The 19,784-nt window shown below is 45.2% G+C and overlaps 1 protein-coding gene across 1 annotated transcript in view; it reads right to left on the bottom strand.

Moving 5' to 3' along the window:
- Nucleotides 1-16,045, bottom strand: part of LRP8 (LDL receptor related protein 8) — a gene marked incomplete at its 3' end in the record, with an annotated part of 176,961 nt that extends 160,916 nt beyond the window's left edge. The window contains exons 1-2 of the mRNA XM_084266466.1: nucleotides 15,411-16,045; nucleotides 14,485-14,604 (exon numbers count right to left, since the gene is read on the bottom strand). Of these exons, the coding sequence (XP_084122592.1) occupies nucleotides 14,485-14,604; nucleotides 15,411-15,480 (190 nt within the window). The 5' untranslated portion in view covers nucleotides 15,481-16,045. The remainder of the gene's footprint in view (nucleotides 1-14,484; nucleotides 14,605-15,410) is intronic.
- Nucleotides 16,046-19,784: the final 3,739 nt, after the last annotated feature.

Genomic DNA, 19,784 nt, shown 5'->3' with positions numbered 1-19,784 from the left:
ATAACTAGGTGGGAACTGACGACTGTGGTCAAGGAGTAGTCATCAAACATGGTTGTCTCCCCAGCAAGCCTCTCCTTCCTGCACACCAATTATTCCTGTCTGCAGTACTACAGACACCACTTCAGTCTGTACCATTACAAAGCATGCATCACAGGCCAGGATTGGACTTTGATATTTTTGGTAGGCCCATGATGATGCTCCATGCCCTTCTGGAGGCTGAAAGAAGAAAGGGTAATACTAGAGTGAAAACTGAAGACAATTTTGTGAACAAAATGGGACTCTGGAGTTTTGGAAACATCCCTTACTGTCAGCTGTGACTGTTTGTACCTGTGGAGGCCAAAAGATCCCTTGAAACATCACATAAAATAGGACGTTTCATCCAGCGTATTCCCCTGGCAGCATTCTCCCCTCACTGTTATCTCACAAATCTCACCTCAGGAGACAAAACCTAGCTGAGGTGAAACTCAGCCTGGCCAGGATGCAGTGACCCTGCACAGCCTGGAGAACACAGCTACATGGGTACAGCCTTTCAGGTGTAGCGAGGCCGACCAGAGCTTTTCTCTCAGCAGAACCTCATGGACCACACAAACCCACCTCCTTTCAGCCTTTCTGGGCCCACACCAGGAGTTTTCTCACAGAGAGACGTCAGTCTCAAGGCCAGCAGGGAGAAGGTCAGGCCTGTACTATGAAACTACAAGGCCACACTGTTAACCAGCAATCTGAACAGGTCAGCATTTCCTCAGAGACTTCTGCAACAGCAAGATCAGGCTGAGCCACCATGCAGATAAGATGTTTTCTCTCTTCAAATTTCACCACCAGGGAATGGTGCTGTACATAGATTAAAGTAATAAGGAAACCCCACCAAACGTCACAACTAATTAGAGCAGAACGCACAGCAAGTATCCTCCCCAAATCCCGAGATACTCATCGTGTAGTACTTTGATTTTTGACACCAGAACGAAATGAGAGCCTCAATCTTCCCATTCACACCCAGAGAGAAATAACATTCTCTCTCATCCACACACAGAGCGCTAACAGGTATGAATCTTCTTTCCCATCTACTGATGAGAATTCAGCCAATGTAAGACACTGAAACTCGCATCATTCTCAGATCAGGCTGCTGTAAAAATCTCTGCTGTTGTAAAAGCAGAGAAAAAAACCCAGCAACACAGTAACAGATAATTCCAACTGATTGCTCTAGAAAAGTGACATTTACACCTGCCCTTTTTCTATGGTAAAGGTCAAAGCTGATGCACCCAAAAGCTTTGTCTACAGGAAATTCACACCTAACCAGCTGAAGGAGAGACAACACCAGCTTTCAAATGTACCACAGTCACAAAACACGGCCATAATTTTAAAGAAAAGCTGTAGGGAATTTCAGTTTGTTGTTCTAGGTCTTATCAGGCTTATTCTTTCCCTCAAGAAACCTAAGACATAAGGACATGATCTGCAGGTGGACCAGTCAAGGTTCGGCTATGGTTGGCCTCTTCCAGCCCACGTGATTCTATGATTCTAAGAAACCCACAGGACTTCAGTAAAAACAAGTAGCAGGGAGAAAACCCTATTCAAAAATGATACAGCAAGATTCTGCCCTAAACCATTCATTGAATATGTTTCTAATGCCACATTCAAACTCACACTCCTCCACAGAAAGAAAAAAAAATAATTCTTGTGGGAAGGGGGCCGATTAGGTCCTGTACTTGGCTGCCTTCCACCCCCCCTGTGGTTTTCACTGCCAGAGAAGCATCTTTTTTGCACTCTAAAATTAACCCTGTGATATGATAATGAAGCCCGCACAACATGGTACAGAGAAGGAACCTGTTAGTAACAAAGATCGCTGCTCAACCCTTACTATTATGGACAACCTACTGACAGCCATCCAGCTTGCATGGAGAAGGAAGGAAAGAAAACAGTCTCCTAAAAGGATATTTTGATTTCAAGTTTTTTTTCAAACACTCCTACAGCGTGCTCAGCGGGCAGAGATGAAGCTGCCAGGGCAACAGCCCTGTAAGCCAAGGACCCTGTAAACCCCAGCACAAATCTGACTTGCTGCAAGAATGCAACATTTCCTACAGTGCTGAGTATCTCAGTCTTGACCTTGAAAGCTGGAGGATCAGAACTGTTCAGTGACAGGTGATGGCTTTTGTTCTGTGAACACACGTTTTCTGGGTTATCCTTTGCCAATACACTTCACACTATGGCAGTTGGGTGCACATGCCCGACAATTTGGTGCACAGCTGCCCTGAACTGAGGTCAGTAGTAGGTAGGTGTGAAGCTCCATGTCAGCTCCTGTCTCTTCAGCACTCTCACCCTGGCAGCCTCAACCAGGATTCCAGTCTCAAAAGTTTAAAAATACTGTAAATGAACGAAATAGATCTGGGCAGATTTAGCAGCTTCTAGCCAGCCAAAGTACAGCGTTTGTGCAAGAGCCATTAATCCTTTCAACAAGTATTTGCACCAAAAAAGGCTGGCAGCATTCACATGATGGTGCACATGATCATACATGAAGGAATGCCTGCTGCTCTCGGCCAGGGTTTGCAGAGTCTCCTTCCATGCCAGAGCAAGAGATGTGTTACCAAGGGTTGTTGAGGATGGGGTGCTCTGCAAAACGGGGCCATGAGAAGTAATGGCTGAACTCATGAGCAAGGACATGACAGAAAGGGGTTCCAGTAAGGCAATGACAGCCTGCACTGCTCAGGAACATGCTCATCCACAACCCTGAAGAAAAATTAACTACATTATCTATCATTTCCCTCTAGAAGAGGGTGCCTGGATTTATACTGCAGGCCCCAGGATTTCTCCCCTGCTCCACACTCTCACTCTTTGAAGTGCCATGCCACGATCAGAGTCCCTCCAGTCAAAAACTGGACGGATGTGATTCTTTTCAGCACCTGTCAATGCAGCTCCTTAATCCTTATTTAACTTAAGGGATCAACATGCACCAGCACCTTGGGCAAACATACATAACACATTGTTTTATAAAATATAGGACAAAATTCTATGTTAAAGAGCTCTTGTGTAAAGGGGAACTGAAATCACCCAGCAAAGAGCAATCCCTTGAATTAAAGCATGCAATTTCAATGCACCAATGTGATCCTGGCAGAGACTGTTCCAGAGCTTCTCTCTGAAACTCATTATCACCCACCAAAGAAATGTGCCCACATAGGTTACCCCTTCTAAACAGTATAACAAGCCCAATGGGATCACCCAATAGCACCCAGTTAATTTAAACACTACCTGCTCCTGACACCAAGGGAAGGGTGCAGCCCTACTTGTCAAGCCAGCAGAAATTAATAGTTGCGTAAACTTCAGAGTTGTGCAATCTACATCCTACCTTTATCGTTTTACACAAGAAAGGAAGAAGGAAAAGAGATGGAGCAATAAAATATATAATAGCAGATTAAAATTCCCTAGTCACCTTGTTTCTTGCCAACCAAGGATATACCTATTGAGGTAACGGTGCACAAGTAATAAATTACTTCAATAGTATGTGCTTAGATAACCACAAGGTGTGGGCAGGGCGATACAGGACGTCAGAAGAAGTAGTGTACCCATGTGAAACAAAGAGCCTCTTTAGTGATGAAAAAATGTGTCACATGCAGTTTCAAAACTGGGACTTCTGGCCAGCTGAAGAGGTGGCTGCAGTGATGACTCCCTGTAGACAGGCTGCAGTATGTTAGAATGTACAAACAGCAAAAAGAAGCAAAACTAATACCATGTTCCTCAAGCACCTGTGTTTTGTGTGTCTTTATACTAACTACCAATAATTAATCTAAAGTATTTCTTGCACTTGACCCAACATTAGAATTTTGAAACAGTGAGTTACCTAAACACTGGGATTTTTCTGAATATTTTACTGTATATGACAAAGGCTAAGCAAGCCCTTGAGCAGTCATTTAATCCAAGGAACATGATTATCTGTATAAAACAATGCGATAATGGACCAGAAAACATGAAATTTGGAACATTCTTCATGAGTCACTATACTCACAATGAGTTGCTGATTCACTCTACAGCCTTGGGCAAAGGATAACTTCTCTAAGCATCAGTTTCCACATCTGTAAGATAATATTTAGTCCACTTGTATGGTGCAGATCTACAGAAAGCTAAACCACTAACCAGCCACCAGATGACAAATGTGTTATCAGCATAACACAACTACACTAACAAGAATAGAACCACACAGAGACAGATGTATTTCTTGGCCTATATCAGTCAATGCTGACATTTGTTATCAAAGAAACTGGGGCATTTCTCTCTGTTTATAAGTAGCTGCATAGATGCAATTACGATTCAGGATGAGAAGACTACAGTTGTAAGTTCACATCTGAAACAGCCGTCATCTGTCACTTCTCATTCTCAGTGCAAGTATATTCATTACTCCTGCTATGGCTGATTTTTATGCTCTTAACTATTCCCCACATCAGAGCAGTATCGTATCTGGACAGCACAGGTCCAGCAACACTTACTGATAAAACCATTGCTAAATCAGCAAGCTGGCATCGTTGGGAACTCATGCAACACATCTGGAGAGGTACCCACAACCTTACTCTTCTAGAGCAGAAAAAGCATGAAAAGTCATCAAAGAAATTACTCACATTAACTTTACACATGGAAAGCAAAGATGGACAGAAAACCTCTGCTGGGTAATGCACAGCTGAACAAAGACCAGGGATCAAAAGAAAATTTGAATTCACCCTTTGAAATGAAGTAAAATGTCATCTCAATGTACACCACATTATATCTCTAGGAAGGAAGCATGAAAAACAGTACAAAACAATGCCAGTTAAAATACGAAACTAAGTTAAAACCTGAAATTAAAGCAGGTACCCAAATGAGGAGAGAAATACACTTCAGAGTTTACTATCAGTGCTAGACACTAGTCTGTTCAACAATAATTTTTAAAAATTGTTAAAACTGTGCTGTAGGCTACTTGGAAAGGGAGATAAATCTACAAAAACATAGCATATTCCAAATTGAACCAAAATTGAGAGGTAATTTCCATCTATTTCAATGGATTTTAAATACAGGCTCCTTTTCCCCCTTTCAGTGTTTTGCAAGTAAAAGAAATCACACACCCCCAGAAACTACAGAAATCAAGCAAGAACTCCCAAAAAGATAAAGGAACTTACAGCAGGCAAAATTCTCACCCAGGGTAGAGAAGATTCTGCAGCACTAATGAATTAGATTTTAAATTATATATATAACCAGCTTTAAAAAGAAAAGTAATCACAGCACAGACCAGTTGCCAAAAAGAGCCCTTCTGGTTCTGCAAGTACAGGACTCTGCTCCTGCTGCCATGGAAACTGACTGCTCTGGTCCTGGTACAGTGCCACACATGCTCTCAAGCATTTAATAAATATTAATAACACAAAAATAATATTGATGTATCAGAAACAGAACATCCAAGAAAAAAAATAATTGGCAATAAAGCTCACTTCACATGGCTGCAGCCCAAAGGCTATTAGCCTTCCTCAAAGCCAAGTATAAATCCTGTTTTCTCCTTGATTCTAACTCTTGTTCTTGGCATTAACTCTAAGGTTAAACTGACCGCCAGGCCTCAGCTTAGACTGAAAAAAGCCAGGAAACCTGGAAGAATAATTGAAACACTTCCACAAGTCCAACAGGTACCTCTGCAGTAAGGAACATGGCTGAGCGTACTGAGCACTGGACTGGTAGGTAGGAAACCTCTTTTCTGTTCTTGGCTCTGCTGCTGGCCGCTTGTACAACCGCGAGTAACTTGGGGCCAGCTCTCACCTGCAGAAGAGTTGTAACTCCATTTATTCACCTCTTCATGAGGAGCAAGGTGTAGGGCTGACAGATCAGCCTCAGCTCTGGGGAAAAAGTCACAGTCCTCACCAGAAAGTGAGCCACAGTCTGTCACAGCACTGTCATTACAGCACAACACAGATTATATCTCACCCTGAGAGACTATTAGTGATGGAGCTCACATCCCACTTTAAAAACCTTCTGGCTTCTCTTAGGTTAAAATCTAGCTTTTGAAAAAGCTTGTTTGGATGGGTTTAGTTTTATTTTTCAAGTAGCTTACAGCATTATTATAACTTTTAAAGTCTAATCAGTTTGCTATCTCTTGTGTTGCAGCCAGAATTTTTCATAGAGCAGAAAATCTGCATTAATTTTATCACAGGGCTTTTTACCTCCTTCCCTTCCCTTGTGGCTATCTAAATATTAATAATTTTAACAGGAAATAGCGAGTTAGAAAAACTACACTCGGCATTTTCAACACTTCCCACACACACACTGAAATACTGTGAGCTTCCCTTCGGCTAGAGCCAGCTGCCTGCACTGGAAGCAGAGCACACCAGAGCAGGCATTCTGCTTTTCTACCAAAGCCATGCCAAGGCATACAAAAACAAAGCAGCAACACCGATCTTCATCCTCATCACTCAAACTCATCTTCCTGATTTGTTTTCCTGGACAAAGCAAAAAAAAGAAAAATCAACATCTTCCTGCATTTTATAAGGTATGTAATGGCACTGAATTGCAGAGCTGGGCAGCAACATGCTTTGGGAACATCTCTGGAATTACCAGGGAAAAGCTACAGGTAAAAGGGAAAGTTGTAAGAGAAGAAAACTGCATCAGAGAAGCAACAGTGCAAGGATCAGAATTTCACGCCAAATCAAGACCACCACAAACACCTCTCCAATACCGCAGGCACATCAAAGACAGGGTAAATTTGCCAACGAATTATAAAAGCTGGTGCCATCTAAAAAACTAGCAGGAACAAAAGCTGGCTGTCTCCGCTATTACGAACAGCTACAAGAATCAATAATTGTCAGACAGTTTCAAGCCTTGCAGAGTGTTTAATGGTCCTTTAGGTGGACAATGGAGTCAAGAAGATTCATTATTTCTAGTACTGATAATCTTTTAGTCTAGGTGAATCAGGTTAATATGATCACCAACACATTACACTTCGTTCCTCCAGTCTCATCGTTGTAATTTGTTCTTTTTAATTGATCTTTATAAACATTTTCTGATTAATATTAAATTTTCCTACGTATCTTATACTCTGACATCAATCATTAAGAAATCACATCTCAAATCTGTGCTAACCCTGGGCCTATACAGACAAAAGAACTGGTCTACACTGACTTTCATTTTATCTTTTTATACTACACAATGCTCTGCATGAAGCTTGCCTGCCTTGGCTCAAAATGTAGAATATATTTATATCCTCTGAAATGAGAGCTCTGAGCTCTTTTATAAACTTTCATAATTTCCTTCTTGAATTTAATCATTATTTTCAATCTTCCCATTCTCCTTGACCTGAGGAAAGCTTTTCAGATTACACCTTGTTCCTGAACCTGAAGAACCCATGTGCTTTCTTGCTACAGCACAGCAGCACTCCATTAAATCGAGTTTCTTTCCCTCTGTAGCCATAATGTCCCCGTGCACTGCCTTTTCAGTGGTCCTATTCCAGTTGTCTCTGTCTTTCCCAGACCATGAGCAGGGGTGACACAAAGCATCAACTCCTGAAAAGCAGTTTGTACCCAGAGATGATAAAACTCCTCAAGTGAACATGCAGGGAAATGGAGAAGGGCATGTTTCCCATGCGCACTTAATTCTTGATTTTCTACATAAAGGCTGCAGCACAGGAAGACAGCTCAAGCCCCAAAAATAAGCAAGTTAGTTCTCAGAATGGACAAGGAGAATACAATGACAAAGACAAGACAAACAAAAAACATTCACCGTGGAACACAGGAGTTTTAAGCCTGGTTTGCACAGCATTGACCAGGCCAGGACAGCAGCAGGCACACAGACAAGCAAACAAGCCCCATCATTCTGCACTGTTCTTCCCAGTGCTTCCAGTTCTGGGATGAGCATGCAAGCTGGTCATGCAGCTCAGGTAAACTACCACTGACGTAATCTAAAGCTAATGACCATACATATGTCAAGGAAGTCTAAAACTCTCCACATGGTGATGTGCACACACCAAAGACAGACAGGCATCTCCAGAGTAACACACAGCTATCACTCACCACAGAGAATACTCTCTCCACACCGAACTTGAAGGAAAATTAGAGCAACAGATAACAGAGGACAAAAAAGTTATAGAATATATCTGGCAATTGTGACTGCCTAACCTCCAAGTACAGCACACCATTACACTCCTGTGTTTCAGAGTCACTCGGGCCATATTTAACTCTTCACAGGACCCAGATTTTAGATGTCAAATAATCTTTTTGATATATTTTTATTCACAAATTCCAGCTCCAGTGAAATGTGAATTGAGAAACAAGAATATCAGGCTGCCTCCAGGGCTTTCACATAGACATCAGGAGTGAAACTCTCTGCAGATTCTCTATGCACAAAGCCAGCAGAACAGGAGTCTGCCTTCCTCCTGACAGCAAGGTAAATGTGTCTTGGCTATAGTCACATACTGTGGCTCCCTGGCAGAGCAAAGGCTGAGGTAGAGGGAAATTTGCTGACACCACACATCTACCCTGGATGTGTGGGAACAGCCCTTGAAACACTAACTCCCTTCAGAGAGCATCTCATACCTGAGGCAGCCTCAATCCTGCCCAGTATGAAATATCCCTATGAACAGCACTCACCAGAAAGCAACACCACAGAAAGGATCCCAACAGAAAGACAGAAAATGAGCTTTAAAACGGAAGTAGTAACCCTGCATTTGGCTGTGTTCCCCTGCAGTCATGTGCTGAGGTGGCCTTTTGCTTTGTGTTTCATTTTAGGAAACCGGTTAAGCTACCACTTGCTTTTTGCTACTATATTCTTTGCCACTATAATTCTTTGCCATATTTAAGGCTTAACTGACAGTGAAACATTTAAGCGGAGGCTTTCCAGTCTCTCTTACCCACTCTCAGGTCTGGGTTAAGATAATGTGAACTCTACTTGCAGCAGAAAAAATAAAATCCTATCAAACAACACTATGAAACCAAGAGCTCTTACTTTGTATCAAATATAGTGTCTTGTTGCAGCTTGCAAGTTCTTGTTTTCTGCTGGCTGCAGTGGTGAGCAAGGAGAAACCTGCAAAGTTGGACAAAGTTTCCAAGAGCCACCCACCCCATCAAAGCAGCTCTCTAGGATTCTGGGGGACACATCACAGCAGGCACCCCAGGCACACAGCTTGCAGGCCCCAAGGCTGACCTGGCCCTGCAGCATCCACCTATCCTCAGGAAGACACAGAAAAAAACCCAGTATCCCCCATCCTGAGTACCTCAGCGAGGAGTGATCCTTTGCCAAAACACTGTGCCTCAGAAAACAGACATTTTTCCCACTATTAAAATAGTATTGGTGGTTTATAATGTTGCTGCTATACTGTTAGGCAAAAGTCTCAGCGACTGTGTATCTGCAAACATATCTGAAGTAGGTTACAAAATTCAGTCTTGATTTTCCAGAGATTCCTGTGAGGAAAAAGCGTCACTTGCTTATATAGGGAAGGAGTAAAAGACATCTAAAAAAATTCACGTTCAGAACTGCCCTGGAGTTCTGCCTTCATTGTGTGGATCACATATAGTGCAGGCCATGACAATGCAAGCTGTCAATTATGACTGGTTTTTGTCTTGTCAGGCCTATGCAGACTGGATCAAGCTCAAGCACGTAGTTTTGCATAGAGCAGACAACATTCTTTTACACATTTACACTCTGTAATAGTTACCCAAGGTTTCCAATTCCAGAGTTTAAAACTTATTTACCTGGCTGTCCAAGCACTGCAACTTTCACTATTTTTCTCTACTCCCTTTTTCTTTCCCATAAAACAATACAATTTTGTGAAAACATGTCAGGGGAAAAGGCATCTTCATATTTAAGCAATCAGCTTCATGAATTTCCACACAAACTAGTATCTCTTCTATCTCTCTTTTTAATTCTTCACAAGCCCCACACCTACAGACATTTAAATGAGTACTGTTTCATTTCTTCCTGGAAGCCTCCTTTGCAACAGTTCTTTGCTACCCCGATTTGTTTCCATTTACTCCTTGTAAGGCAGCAACTATAGACATACTTGCTACCACTGAATCCTTTTATTTAGTTCTTCATATATCTTTCCCCAACAGGCAAGGCACTTTCTGCAATCCTGCTCTTTGCTAATTTCTCAGCAATTTGTCTTCATACTGTGAGAATCATCTGTTTTTTCTGGTGGCCCTGTGACTGTTTTAAATCATCAACATTAGTAAAAGAACTTGATAACATTGAACTGTACAATATAAAAATACACCATATGCAGAACTGATCCTTGCTGAAATGAGGAAGACCAAAGAGTCCTGAAGTTTCAACTCTACAAATGCTTTCTGGAATATGCTAAAATTGTAAAGATAATTTCAATCGAACCAAAGCAATATGCAGTCTAGTCTGTACTGCAGTGGGTATCTCACAAAAGCAACGAGTGCATGATGATCCAAATAGCACAAGTGACTAACACACCCCTAGTTTCTACTGCCTGCTATCACAAGTGGGCCCCATGAGGCCAGTGAGCTTGCAAACTCTGCCTTCATCGGCAGCATCAGCTACTGTTAAAAAAAAAAGTGTTAAACAACTTTTTTTCCTTTTTTCTTGAAAAAAACCCAAACTGGATTCCTTTCATTTCATTCACTTTCCACAAGTAAAACCTCTAGCCATCTGGCACATAAGAAAGAATTTGGCCCTACAATATATAAGAGGTTATTGAGCAACCTAGGATAAAGTTAACACGTGTCACATCCCACCAAGCGGGCAAACCAAGGAGATGCAGACTGGACCTCCTTGTCTTCTGAACTCCTTCCCAGAGAGGAGTCTAGGTGCAGCTGGATCCAATCCTTCTCTCCAACCTGTCCCATCCCAGCAGATGGGTACATGTAGAGTTAACCTTTTACACCTGCTCCAGGGACTAGGTTAACCCGCTCTTAGCTAATCTCCTTTAACAACCCCACCAATGAAATTAGCTTCTGTAATCTTCTGCAGGGCACTCAGGAGTAACACAATCATGCAGTAGACCCAAGCAAAGCACAACTACTTGAAAGTAAGTAGGATTATAAAGCTTGCAAACAAACCCAAACCACACTATATATTCAGAGCAACAGATTACAATTAGTAGAATTTAGCAAAATTAGAAACGCTGTTACTATTATGTGCTGAGAATAAGGTTAGAAACTAAGAGAGAGATTGAGAGGATCTCACCTTCCAGGGATCGGGCATAGAACGGCATGAAGTTGTAGACCTTGATTGGTGGGTGTGCACCAGATGTCCCAAATCTGCATCTTTTACACTATCTGGTCCCACCTTTCTGTGGAGGCCAAGCATATAATGCAGAGACTCAGTGTTGAGTTGTAGAGTGTTCTGGAAATGAGTGGGTGGAGAATGGGGGTCCCAAGTGGTCACTTGACCTCTCAATCACACAATGACCCCGTTTAGTGGCCCTACACAGGACTTTAGCAAGGTGCTCCGCAGGGCCCTGCTTGCCTGTCACACTTCCTCATAGCATAAGGACAGGATCCTGTTTATCAGGGTGGCTACTGAACAAGGGAGCTGCCCTCACAGGGACCGTGTCCAGATGGCTTATGGAATGAGGACCCCACCTGAGCACAATGTCCAGTTTGTCAGAGCAGCTGCTTTGAGATCAGGACTCTACAGGCCCTCAGACTTTGGAGGATAGGGGCCCTAGTCCACCCCCAACCCCAATGCCTGAAGGATCGAGCCCCTTGTGAAGCAAGAGCCAGTCTGCTAAACCTTACCTTACCCTGCCTCTGCAGGTTCTGTTAGCTTCCAAGACAGACCATTTGTGACAAACCACTCAAAGTCACAACAAGTTGGTATCTGGAGCAATACAACACACCTTATAAACCATTACTGAGTAATGTGATTTGCAGAAGAGAGGAGATCATCACCATTTCATGCTCTGGTTCCTACGTTTGCACATTCACTCATACATCTTGAACGTAATTTAAGCAACTAAACACAACAGAAAAAAACTACTGAACAGAAAGTAAACTCTAAGGCCATAACTCAGGTCAATTACTGAGAGATATTCTTCTCAAGAGTCAAACCCCCTTTTTAAAAGCCAACATTATACCAGCAAAGCTCTAGAGGAGGGAAGAGGGGAAAAAAAACAAACAACCCCCCCCCACACACAACTCCCCAACATCAGTCTTTATGAAAAGATGACTTCTAGTAGGAAGGGCACAGTACTGCCAGGCTGTCAAGTCCCTGTTTTGCACAAACAAAATAAAAATTATCTCCTTCCAGAACTGTTTAAGATTCTCATGGTTACAAAACCTTCCAGTGTGTATACACTATCTACCACAAGGACAAGCTTGTTTCATAAACCAATTCCTGACACAGATGAAGACCATCCTGTCTCTTCAACAAGGGCAGATATATATACAAGCAGCAATGAGCCGTTTCGAATCTGTAATCAACTCTGGAAAAGCATTAACAAATAATTACAGGGGTTATCAGGGTCCATATCAATACTCATTACCACCTAGCTACCTGCATTTTCTTTTCCCTCTCCAGCACACTGAATTTTTCAGCACAGTTTCTTGAAGCATCTATGTTCAGAAACAGTTTTTTATTTTCACCACCCGCAAACCCAACAACAGTAAAACCCCTCTGAAATGAAACTACATCAGATGCTGTTGTCCACCTCACCATTCTAACAGCACAATTCACACAGAGCTAACCTTAAGCATTCAGGATGTTGTTTTACACTCTCTTTTTTTGACACAAAGCTTAGAGGGTTAATCACAAGGAAAAGGGAAAGATTAGAAAAGGAGCCCAGATACTGACCCACTCACTCCTGCCAGGCAAGGAGCTCAAGCCACAAACATACCCTTCAGTGTGTGTGTGGAGAGGGTGGGTGGGGGGTAGGGGCGGCAGAATCTGTTCCTCGGGATGCCACTCCAGGCATGACCCCAGCCCCTGAAACAGCAGTTCCCTAAGTGCAGCCCACAGGTCCCCTAGAGCTCACCAAGCCTTTGTGCAGCAGGAAGACTTCTAAATAGAAGACTTCAAAAATACCATTATCAGCCTACTCGGAGATTGCCATTGCTTCCACAGGTTAGTGTTTCTCTCTGAAACTCATATAGTTCTGAGAAAACTTTCCTACTTATGACTACACACGAGTCCAAGCTAGTCCTCAGCCAGCCATGGCTTCCTTGAGCCTTTTGTAACTTGCAACATTCCAAGTCTAAGTTGCCTCTAACTAGTGCAAATATAATTCCTGCATAAACCATTTCTAGAGCTGAACTAGGTAATGCTGTTAACTCCCCATATGATAAACATGAGTGTATATAAAGCCTATCAAGCCCTCTGAACACAGAGGCAACAGAAGTAATGTTATGTTCTGCTACAACATCAAGATTACTACAACATCGAGAGGTGGTTTCTCATGAACAAGAATTTGGGAATCCTTATGCTAATCAGCTTAAGACTTCACTATGAATATTACCTGACAAAGATTTATCAGTGAAGCTGTTAACTGGAAAGCACATGACTGATGACTCTTCTTTTCCTGATATATCCCACTGTCTATGAACCAGTGATTACAACCTGATGCACATTCAGTGTCTGTTATCCTACAGAAATAATTCAGGAGGCAAATATTATAGCAAGCATCACATAACTCAAACTCCAAATTAGATACTTCTCTTTAAGGCTTAGGCTTCAGAATTTCTTTTGAAGATGCTTCTTACACTCCACGGTTGAGACAAATTCTCCTAAGCTGTTAGAAGGTGTAAGCAAAATAACAAGAGATAATGACAGCACAATACTACAAACTACCCAAAGTTTAGTGGGTGCCACTCACATGCAGAAGAGCCACACCACAGGAGAAGGCAAGACTGCCAACTTCTCAGGATTGAAAGTACATATCTCCTCAGGATTGAAAGTACATATCTCCTCAGGATTGAAAGTACATATCTCCTTGCTCTCCCTTCCCTTATGCTACCAGGAAATCAGCAGCTGACACTGCCAAGCAGTGCTACTTGTTCATCTCCCTTCTCCTCACCATGCCTGCTAGCATATACTTAAACTCACTCCACTCCCACGTTTCGTGATGATGCTCAAAAGCAAGCAACGTTTCATATGAGCACCTGTCACCGGCCCTGAGCACGGACCTTCCCCGGGGCAAAACACCTCTCCCAGGCCGCCCCGCGAGGTCACAAACTGCTTCCTTTAGACGCTCAGAGCAGAAACGTTGCTGGAGGCGAGGGCGGAACCTCACGCCGTGCTGAGAGCGGGAGCGGAGCTACCAGGTGCGCGCTCTCGCCGGCCTCACGCGGCTGCATGGGTATCCCCGGCCGAGCCAGCCCGGCCGCCGCCGGCAACGAGAAAGCGCTACCCCGCGGCGGGCCCGGCCGTCGCGTCACGGATCTGCTGCTCGCGGCAGCCAATCGGCGCCGGAGCCGGGGACGGCGCGACTTCATTCATTCATAAAAAAAGAGGCGCAGCGCAGCTGGGAAACGCGCCCTTCCAGGCTCGGCGAGGGGAGGGCCCCCCGCCCCACCGTGCCAGGGGACGGACACTCACGGCAATCTGCCTCGTCGCTGTTATCCGAACAGTCATCGTCCTCGTCGCATTTCCAGATGGCGGGGATGCACCGCTCGTTCCGGCACTGGAACTGGTCCTCCTCGCACTCCTTGACGGCGCCTGCGAGACACGGGGCCGCGCCTGGGTCAGCGGGGCGCGCTCTCCCGGCGGGCAGCGGGGGCATCCCGGGGCCGCCTCTCCGCTGCGCGCAAGCCGGGCTGGGCGCAGGGAGCCGCCGGCCGAGGGTGGGGGTAGGGGCTGGGCTCGCGAGGGCAGAGTGGCTCGGTGCGGGGCTGGGGGGAGATGCGCCTCCGCGGGAAGACGGCGGTGATCCCGAAGCTGCTTTGTGCAGGGATAAAAGGGACCGTTGCCGTGCTTCCCCGCATTGTTTTAAAGGCCGGGGAAAAGGAGCCTGGAAATAGAAGATGGTTAAACCCGAAAAGACAAAGAAAAATTATAAAGCACACCGATGCTGGGACCTCCGGTGTGTCCGCTATAAGGGCACCGCGCACAGATACCCGGGGACACTGGGGGAAAACAGGCACCATCACACCGTCCCAGGAAAAGGGAACTGACCCAACTAAAGTTGAGGGCGGGGACGGGGCAAATCTGCTTTGCCGGCACGGTGCAGCGCTGCTTTGATGAGGCACAAATCTCCTCAGGAAAGGGATTAAAGGTGGCAGCTCCTGTCATCAGCGGTCGGGTTGTATTGCCCCGCTGAGGAGCGCGCGCGACCCTCCGCAGGTCCCGACCCTCGCGCGAGGGGCACCACGGCGAGTGGGTGCCCGCGGCCGCACACCCCTGGGTGCCCGGGCAGGCACGACACTCGTCCCCTCCCCGAGAACGCCGAGGCGAGACGCGCACTTGCCGCGCGCCGCGGCCGCCCCGGCTCTGAGAGAGAAGCCGCCGGGCCGCGCCGGACCCACCTTTGCCGAGGTGCAGCTTCAGCAGCAGCAGCTGGAGGAGCAGCAGCCGGGCGAGCGCTGGCCGGCACATGGTGCTCGCTCCCTCCGTGGCAGCGCGCCGTGTGCAGGGTGCGCGCAGCCGGCGCGCCGCTCGCTGCCCCGTGCCGACTACGACCGGCGCCGCCCCCGCCCCACCGCGCGCCGCCGCGCCGTGACGCGCCCCGCTGGGCGGGCCCCGCGCGCCGCCGCTCGGCACGGCCCTGGCAGCCGCCTGCCGCGGCCCCCGGAGCGAGAAAGAGCGGCCCCCATATCTCCTGCCGCGGGCCGCCGTCGGGACGAGCACCGAAGGGGCTGTAGCCAGAGGGATACCTGGGTGATTCCTCCCTCGGCGCGCCCACAGAGCGACGGCCGGCGGAAGCCCCGCCGATGGCACACGCCGCGCCCGGGCACGCGTTTCCAGGCCTGTCTGCGGAGGACCGTGGCCTTCGCCGCCTCGGCGGCCGGGCCGGCGGCGACCGGGTTCACCTGCTGCCGCTTCGCGAGGGGCGAGGTCTTCCCGCGGCTGGGGGAGGTGACGACGCTTCCTGGAACCCGGGCCGGCGCTGCCGGGCAGGCAGCAGCGAAAGGGCCCTGGGAGAGCGGGGCAGGCCCGAGCCCCGCTGCTGTCACCCCGGGGCTCTTGCTAGGAGGGACCGGGCTGCGCCGCGCTGAACCCCACGCACGAGGTCGGGCCCTCGGGTCATGAGCCGCCCTCCATATGCGCAATTACAGTGACATCCTCGTTCATGATCTTAATTTTACTAAGTCAATTAAACACGTGGACTCTCTTTAATGGCCCTGAGTCACAAACTGGTGCTCTCCTCATTACTTCAGGCGTCCCACTGTGGGATTTCATTATGACCATACAGTGGAGCGGTCATCTCCACTTAACTGCGTTCACATGAGTGAAACAAGTACCAAGTATGCTGAACCCGCAGCCTCCCCTCGCAGGAACGGCTTGCCCTTGCTACTGCTTAAGCACATGTGGTTTCATCAGTAAGTACAAAGGAAATGTTTTACAAGCTATCGGGCTGTGTTTATCGCTCCATTTGCACTGGGCTTATAAGAAAGCAGCTGGCTGTCTTTTAATTAACACCGCAGTGCTGTTCATACAGTCAGGATTAGGAGTATTTCCGTAATCTTATTATGAAAAGATATTTTTCAGGAGTAACTTGAATCTAACATCACAACAGGATTAAGACGACTATATGTCGAGTGTTCTTTTTTAAAAAAAGATACAAGCACTAATTTTGCATAAATCAATGAATGAAAACTTTCCCAATCCCTGAAAGGCCCTTGGCTTCAGAAGGGGTCTGCCATTTAAAATGCACCTGTGCCTTTAACAAAAATTTCACAAGTCATTAGTAGTGTCACTAATGCGTTTGAATCATGTGAAGAGAAGAGCTAATCATTGAGCTATTTCACTAACAGCTTATAGAGTATTAGCAATTTATTCAAGCCTTTTTGAACAATTTTTTAGCATGCAAAATATAGCGCATGTTTGTGTTGGCTGGATCAATGTGATAGATTACAATAATTGCTTAAGGCAAATGAGGTATTTATGATACATTAGGTCAAATTTCTCTTTTTCAAATGTGCCAAAACACAGATTCATAAAGCTACTATAATTCCTGGCCTCATTCTTCTCTTTCCTAAATTAGTTTAAATTGGAAGTGGCTTCAAAGGCAGTAACAACACTATCCAGCACGAAGCAGGTGTGAGTATGCGGAACACCCATCACAGCAATGATCTGCTGTGATTCCTATCAGAATTTTGTTTTATTAAGAAAACCCCAAACAGGTACTTTGGCCTGAATGCCTCTCACAGAAAACATCATTAATATGCTTTTTCTGAGTGAATTGCTCTGTTGACACCTGACCAACAGCAATTTCAACGGCCTTCACTGACCAGCCATCATAGGGGCTGCTTGTAGCCTAGTACCATCTTGTGGACATGTGTGTCTCCAAGGAATTGCAGAGGCAAGCAGGAAACTAGAGGTGTTAAACGGGAAGTAAATCGGGCAAGGGAAACCATTTGGTATGTAAGAGAAATTAAATCTAGTTTTATCCAGTATGTACCAGTACTTAATCAAGAGTGTTCATTTACCTCCCAAAGTGTGTCTCTTCCAGGAGCTCACCTCTTAAGTCAGAAACTGGAACAGAAACTCGCAGCTCTTTATCCAAACTCTCTGTAAATCTGTAAAGCAACAGCACAGACATATTCAGCCAAACAGACTCCAACAGCTAACATGCAACAGCTAGTAACCAACATATACAAAATGCATTCTCATACTGCATTTGCACGTTGGCTACTGCTTTTGTTTATGCATGTTGTGTGAAGTACCTCTACTTCACATTGCTCTGCCCCTGCTTGGTCCTTCTGGCTCCAGGTGTATAACACCATCTGTGTGCTCTTACCATGTATGGAAATATTTCAGCTTAAAAGTAATGTATAAAAACTTAGGAACATAGTACCATCCTAATGACTGCTGATCAGTTGATTTGTACTGTAAGGGTGACCCAGCTTTACACAACACCTTCCAAGCTAGCACAGGGCTCCTGCTGTTATGTATAGTTTTTAGTATGAATTCGGCTCAGGCTGCTGTGTCAGCTCTTTTTTCCCCTCTCCATCTCAGTGATATGTTCTACCTCTCTCTACAAACTGAACATCCAACATTATCCTAAAAGTTCAGGCAGAGCAACCAACATGAGGGCAGCTTCAACCACAGTGCACAGCGAAGATGAGGGCAGGAAGCTCTCCGAGCATGTGGAAGCGCTGCAAAGGCAGAGGAAGTTCAATAATCTGTTGCATGTGTAATTTACCAACATGCTTCTGGTTACATACTGTGCTGCACATTAAACACTGACAAATCAGCTCACCACTAACAGAACAAGGAAGTACCTCAAAACTGAAATGCTCTTTCTATAGAGCTCCACCTAGGTGAAGCTTCTCATCAGCTAGCTCTGTGCCCTTCATCATCCACACCATTTCTTCCATCTATTTCACAAACTGATTTCTGTAGCTGGATTTCCCCACCCCACCCCCAACACAGAACCTAAATCTTTTTCCTGTACTTAAGTTTTTCAACATTTGGCCACTTAGAACCTAATATCTCTCATGATAGCTACATCAGAGAAGTCTCCTCAGTGTCATGATGAATTAGTGATACTCTGCACACTGGATCTTCTGCAGGCTTGTATATCACATTCCTCTTTTGTTTACTGACACTGGTGTGAATATACACACCCTCCCAAATGGTATTTAAATTGGAAAAATCATCCAGAACCATGTCACAATGTACCAAACTTATTTAGTGAAAGTTCATCTGACATTTCCAGCTTTTGTCTGCTGTATGTACACCTTCCTTTGTTTTGCAGAGCACCACACAGGTTCAGACTAAAAGTCCACCCTGAGCAGTGTGCTGCAAGTACTTCCACCTGTGTACAGTACCCAGGAGCACTTTAGTGTTCACCACATAGCAGCTGAGGAGGCCACAGACCAGCTGTGCATGATGAAGTGACTGACACCATCTGCACTGACTTAGAGATGGGCAACAGATCCCATCCAGCTTAAGATGGATAACCTGGGCATGATGGTGCCCTAAGAGCCGTATCAGACCTACCCAAGCTTATTTACCACCACTCACAATCGGCAATGTCAGCAATCTGTGGACCTCCCCTGCCCTGTGACAAAGAGATAGCCCCAGCCCAAGAAAGGTCTCTCAAGTATGGAGGAATGGAAGATGCTTCATATTTTTTTTGTCAATTAAGTATTTACTAAATGCAAACAAAACCACAAAGCCAGACTGTCAGGTGAAAGACCAGGACTAGTGTATTTCCACTGGGGAGTGTCCAGCTCACCTGCTGAAACTCTTCAAGTTATGGAGACCAAGTTTCCTAAGCTGTTTGTACTAACCCCACCCCCACATCTTCCCCAAACCAACTTCTACAAGCTTTTTTTTCCCCTTTGAAACGGACATTTTAAAAACTGTACTCCTCTATTTGAAAATACTGCCTGTCCGTTAGGTTGACTTTTTCAGTCTTGTCTTTCAACTAGACAAATCTAATTCCTTCAATCCCCTCATGGCTTTTAGATATGCTAATGTAATATGTTTTGCAAACAGATATTTAAATTAAATCTGTTAATTACAGTCAGTTGAACTAATGCACTAGCAGCCACATTCCTTAAACTGCCAAATACACCTGCAATGTATTTACATTGTAAAATAAAATTCTCTTGCCGTAACTACTGTGGGTTTTCAGCTATACATAGTATTGTATATTACACAGAAAACTAAAATTCATTTTCTGCTCCTTCTACTAAGTGAGGCACAAAACACACCAAAAACTCAGTGGA

Source organism: Gallinula chloropus, assembly GCF_964237585.1.
Source record: "Gallinula chloropus genome assembly, chromosome: 6".
NCBI classification, from domain to species: Eukaryota; Metazoa; Chordata; class Aves; order Gruiformes; family Rallidae; genus Gallinula; species Gallinula chloropus.
Note: the sequence above shows the minus strand (reverse complement) of the source record. Positions and strands in the feature narration are given on the sequence as shown.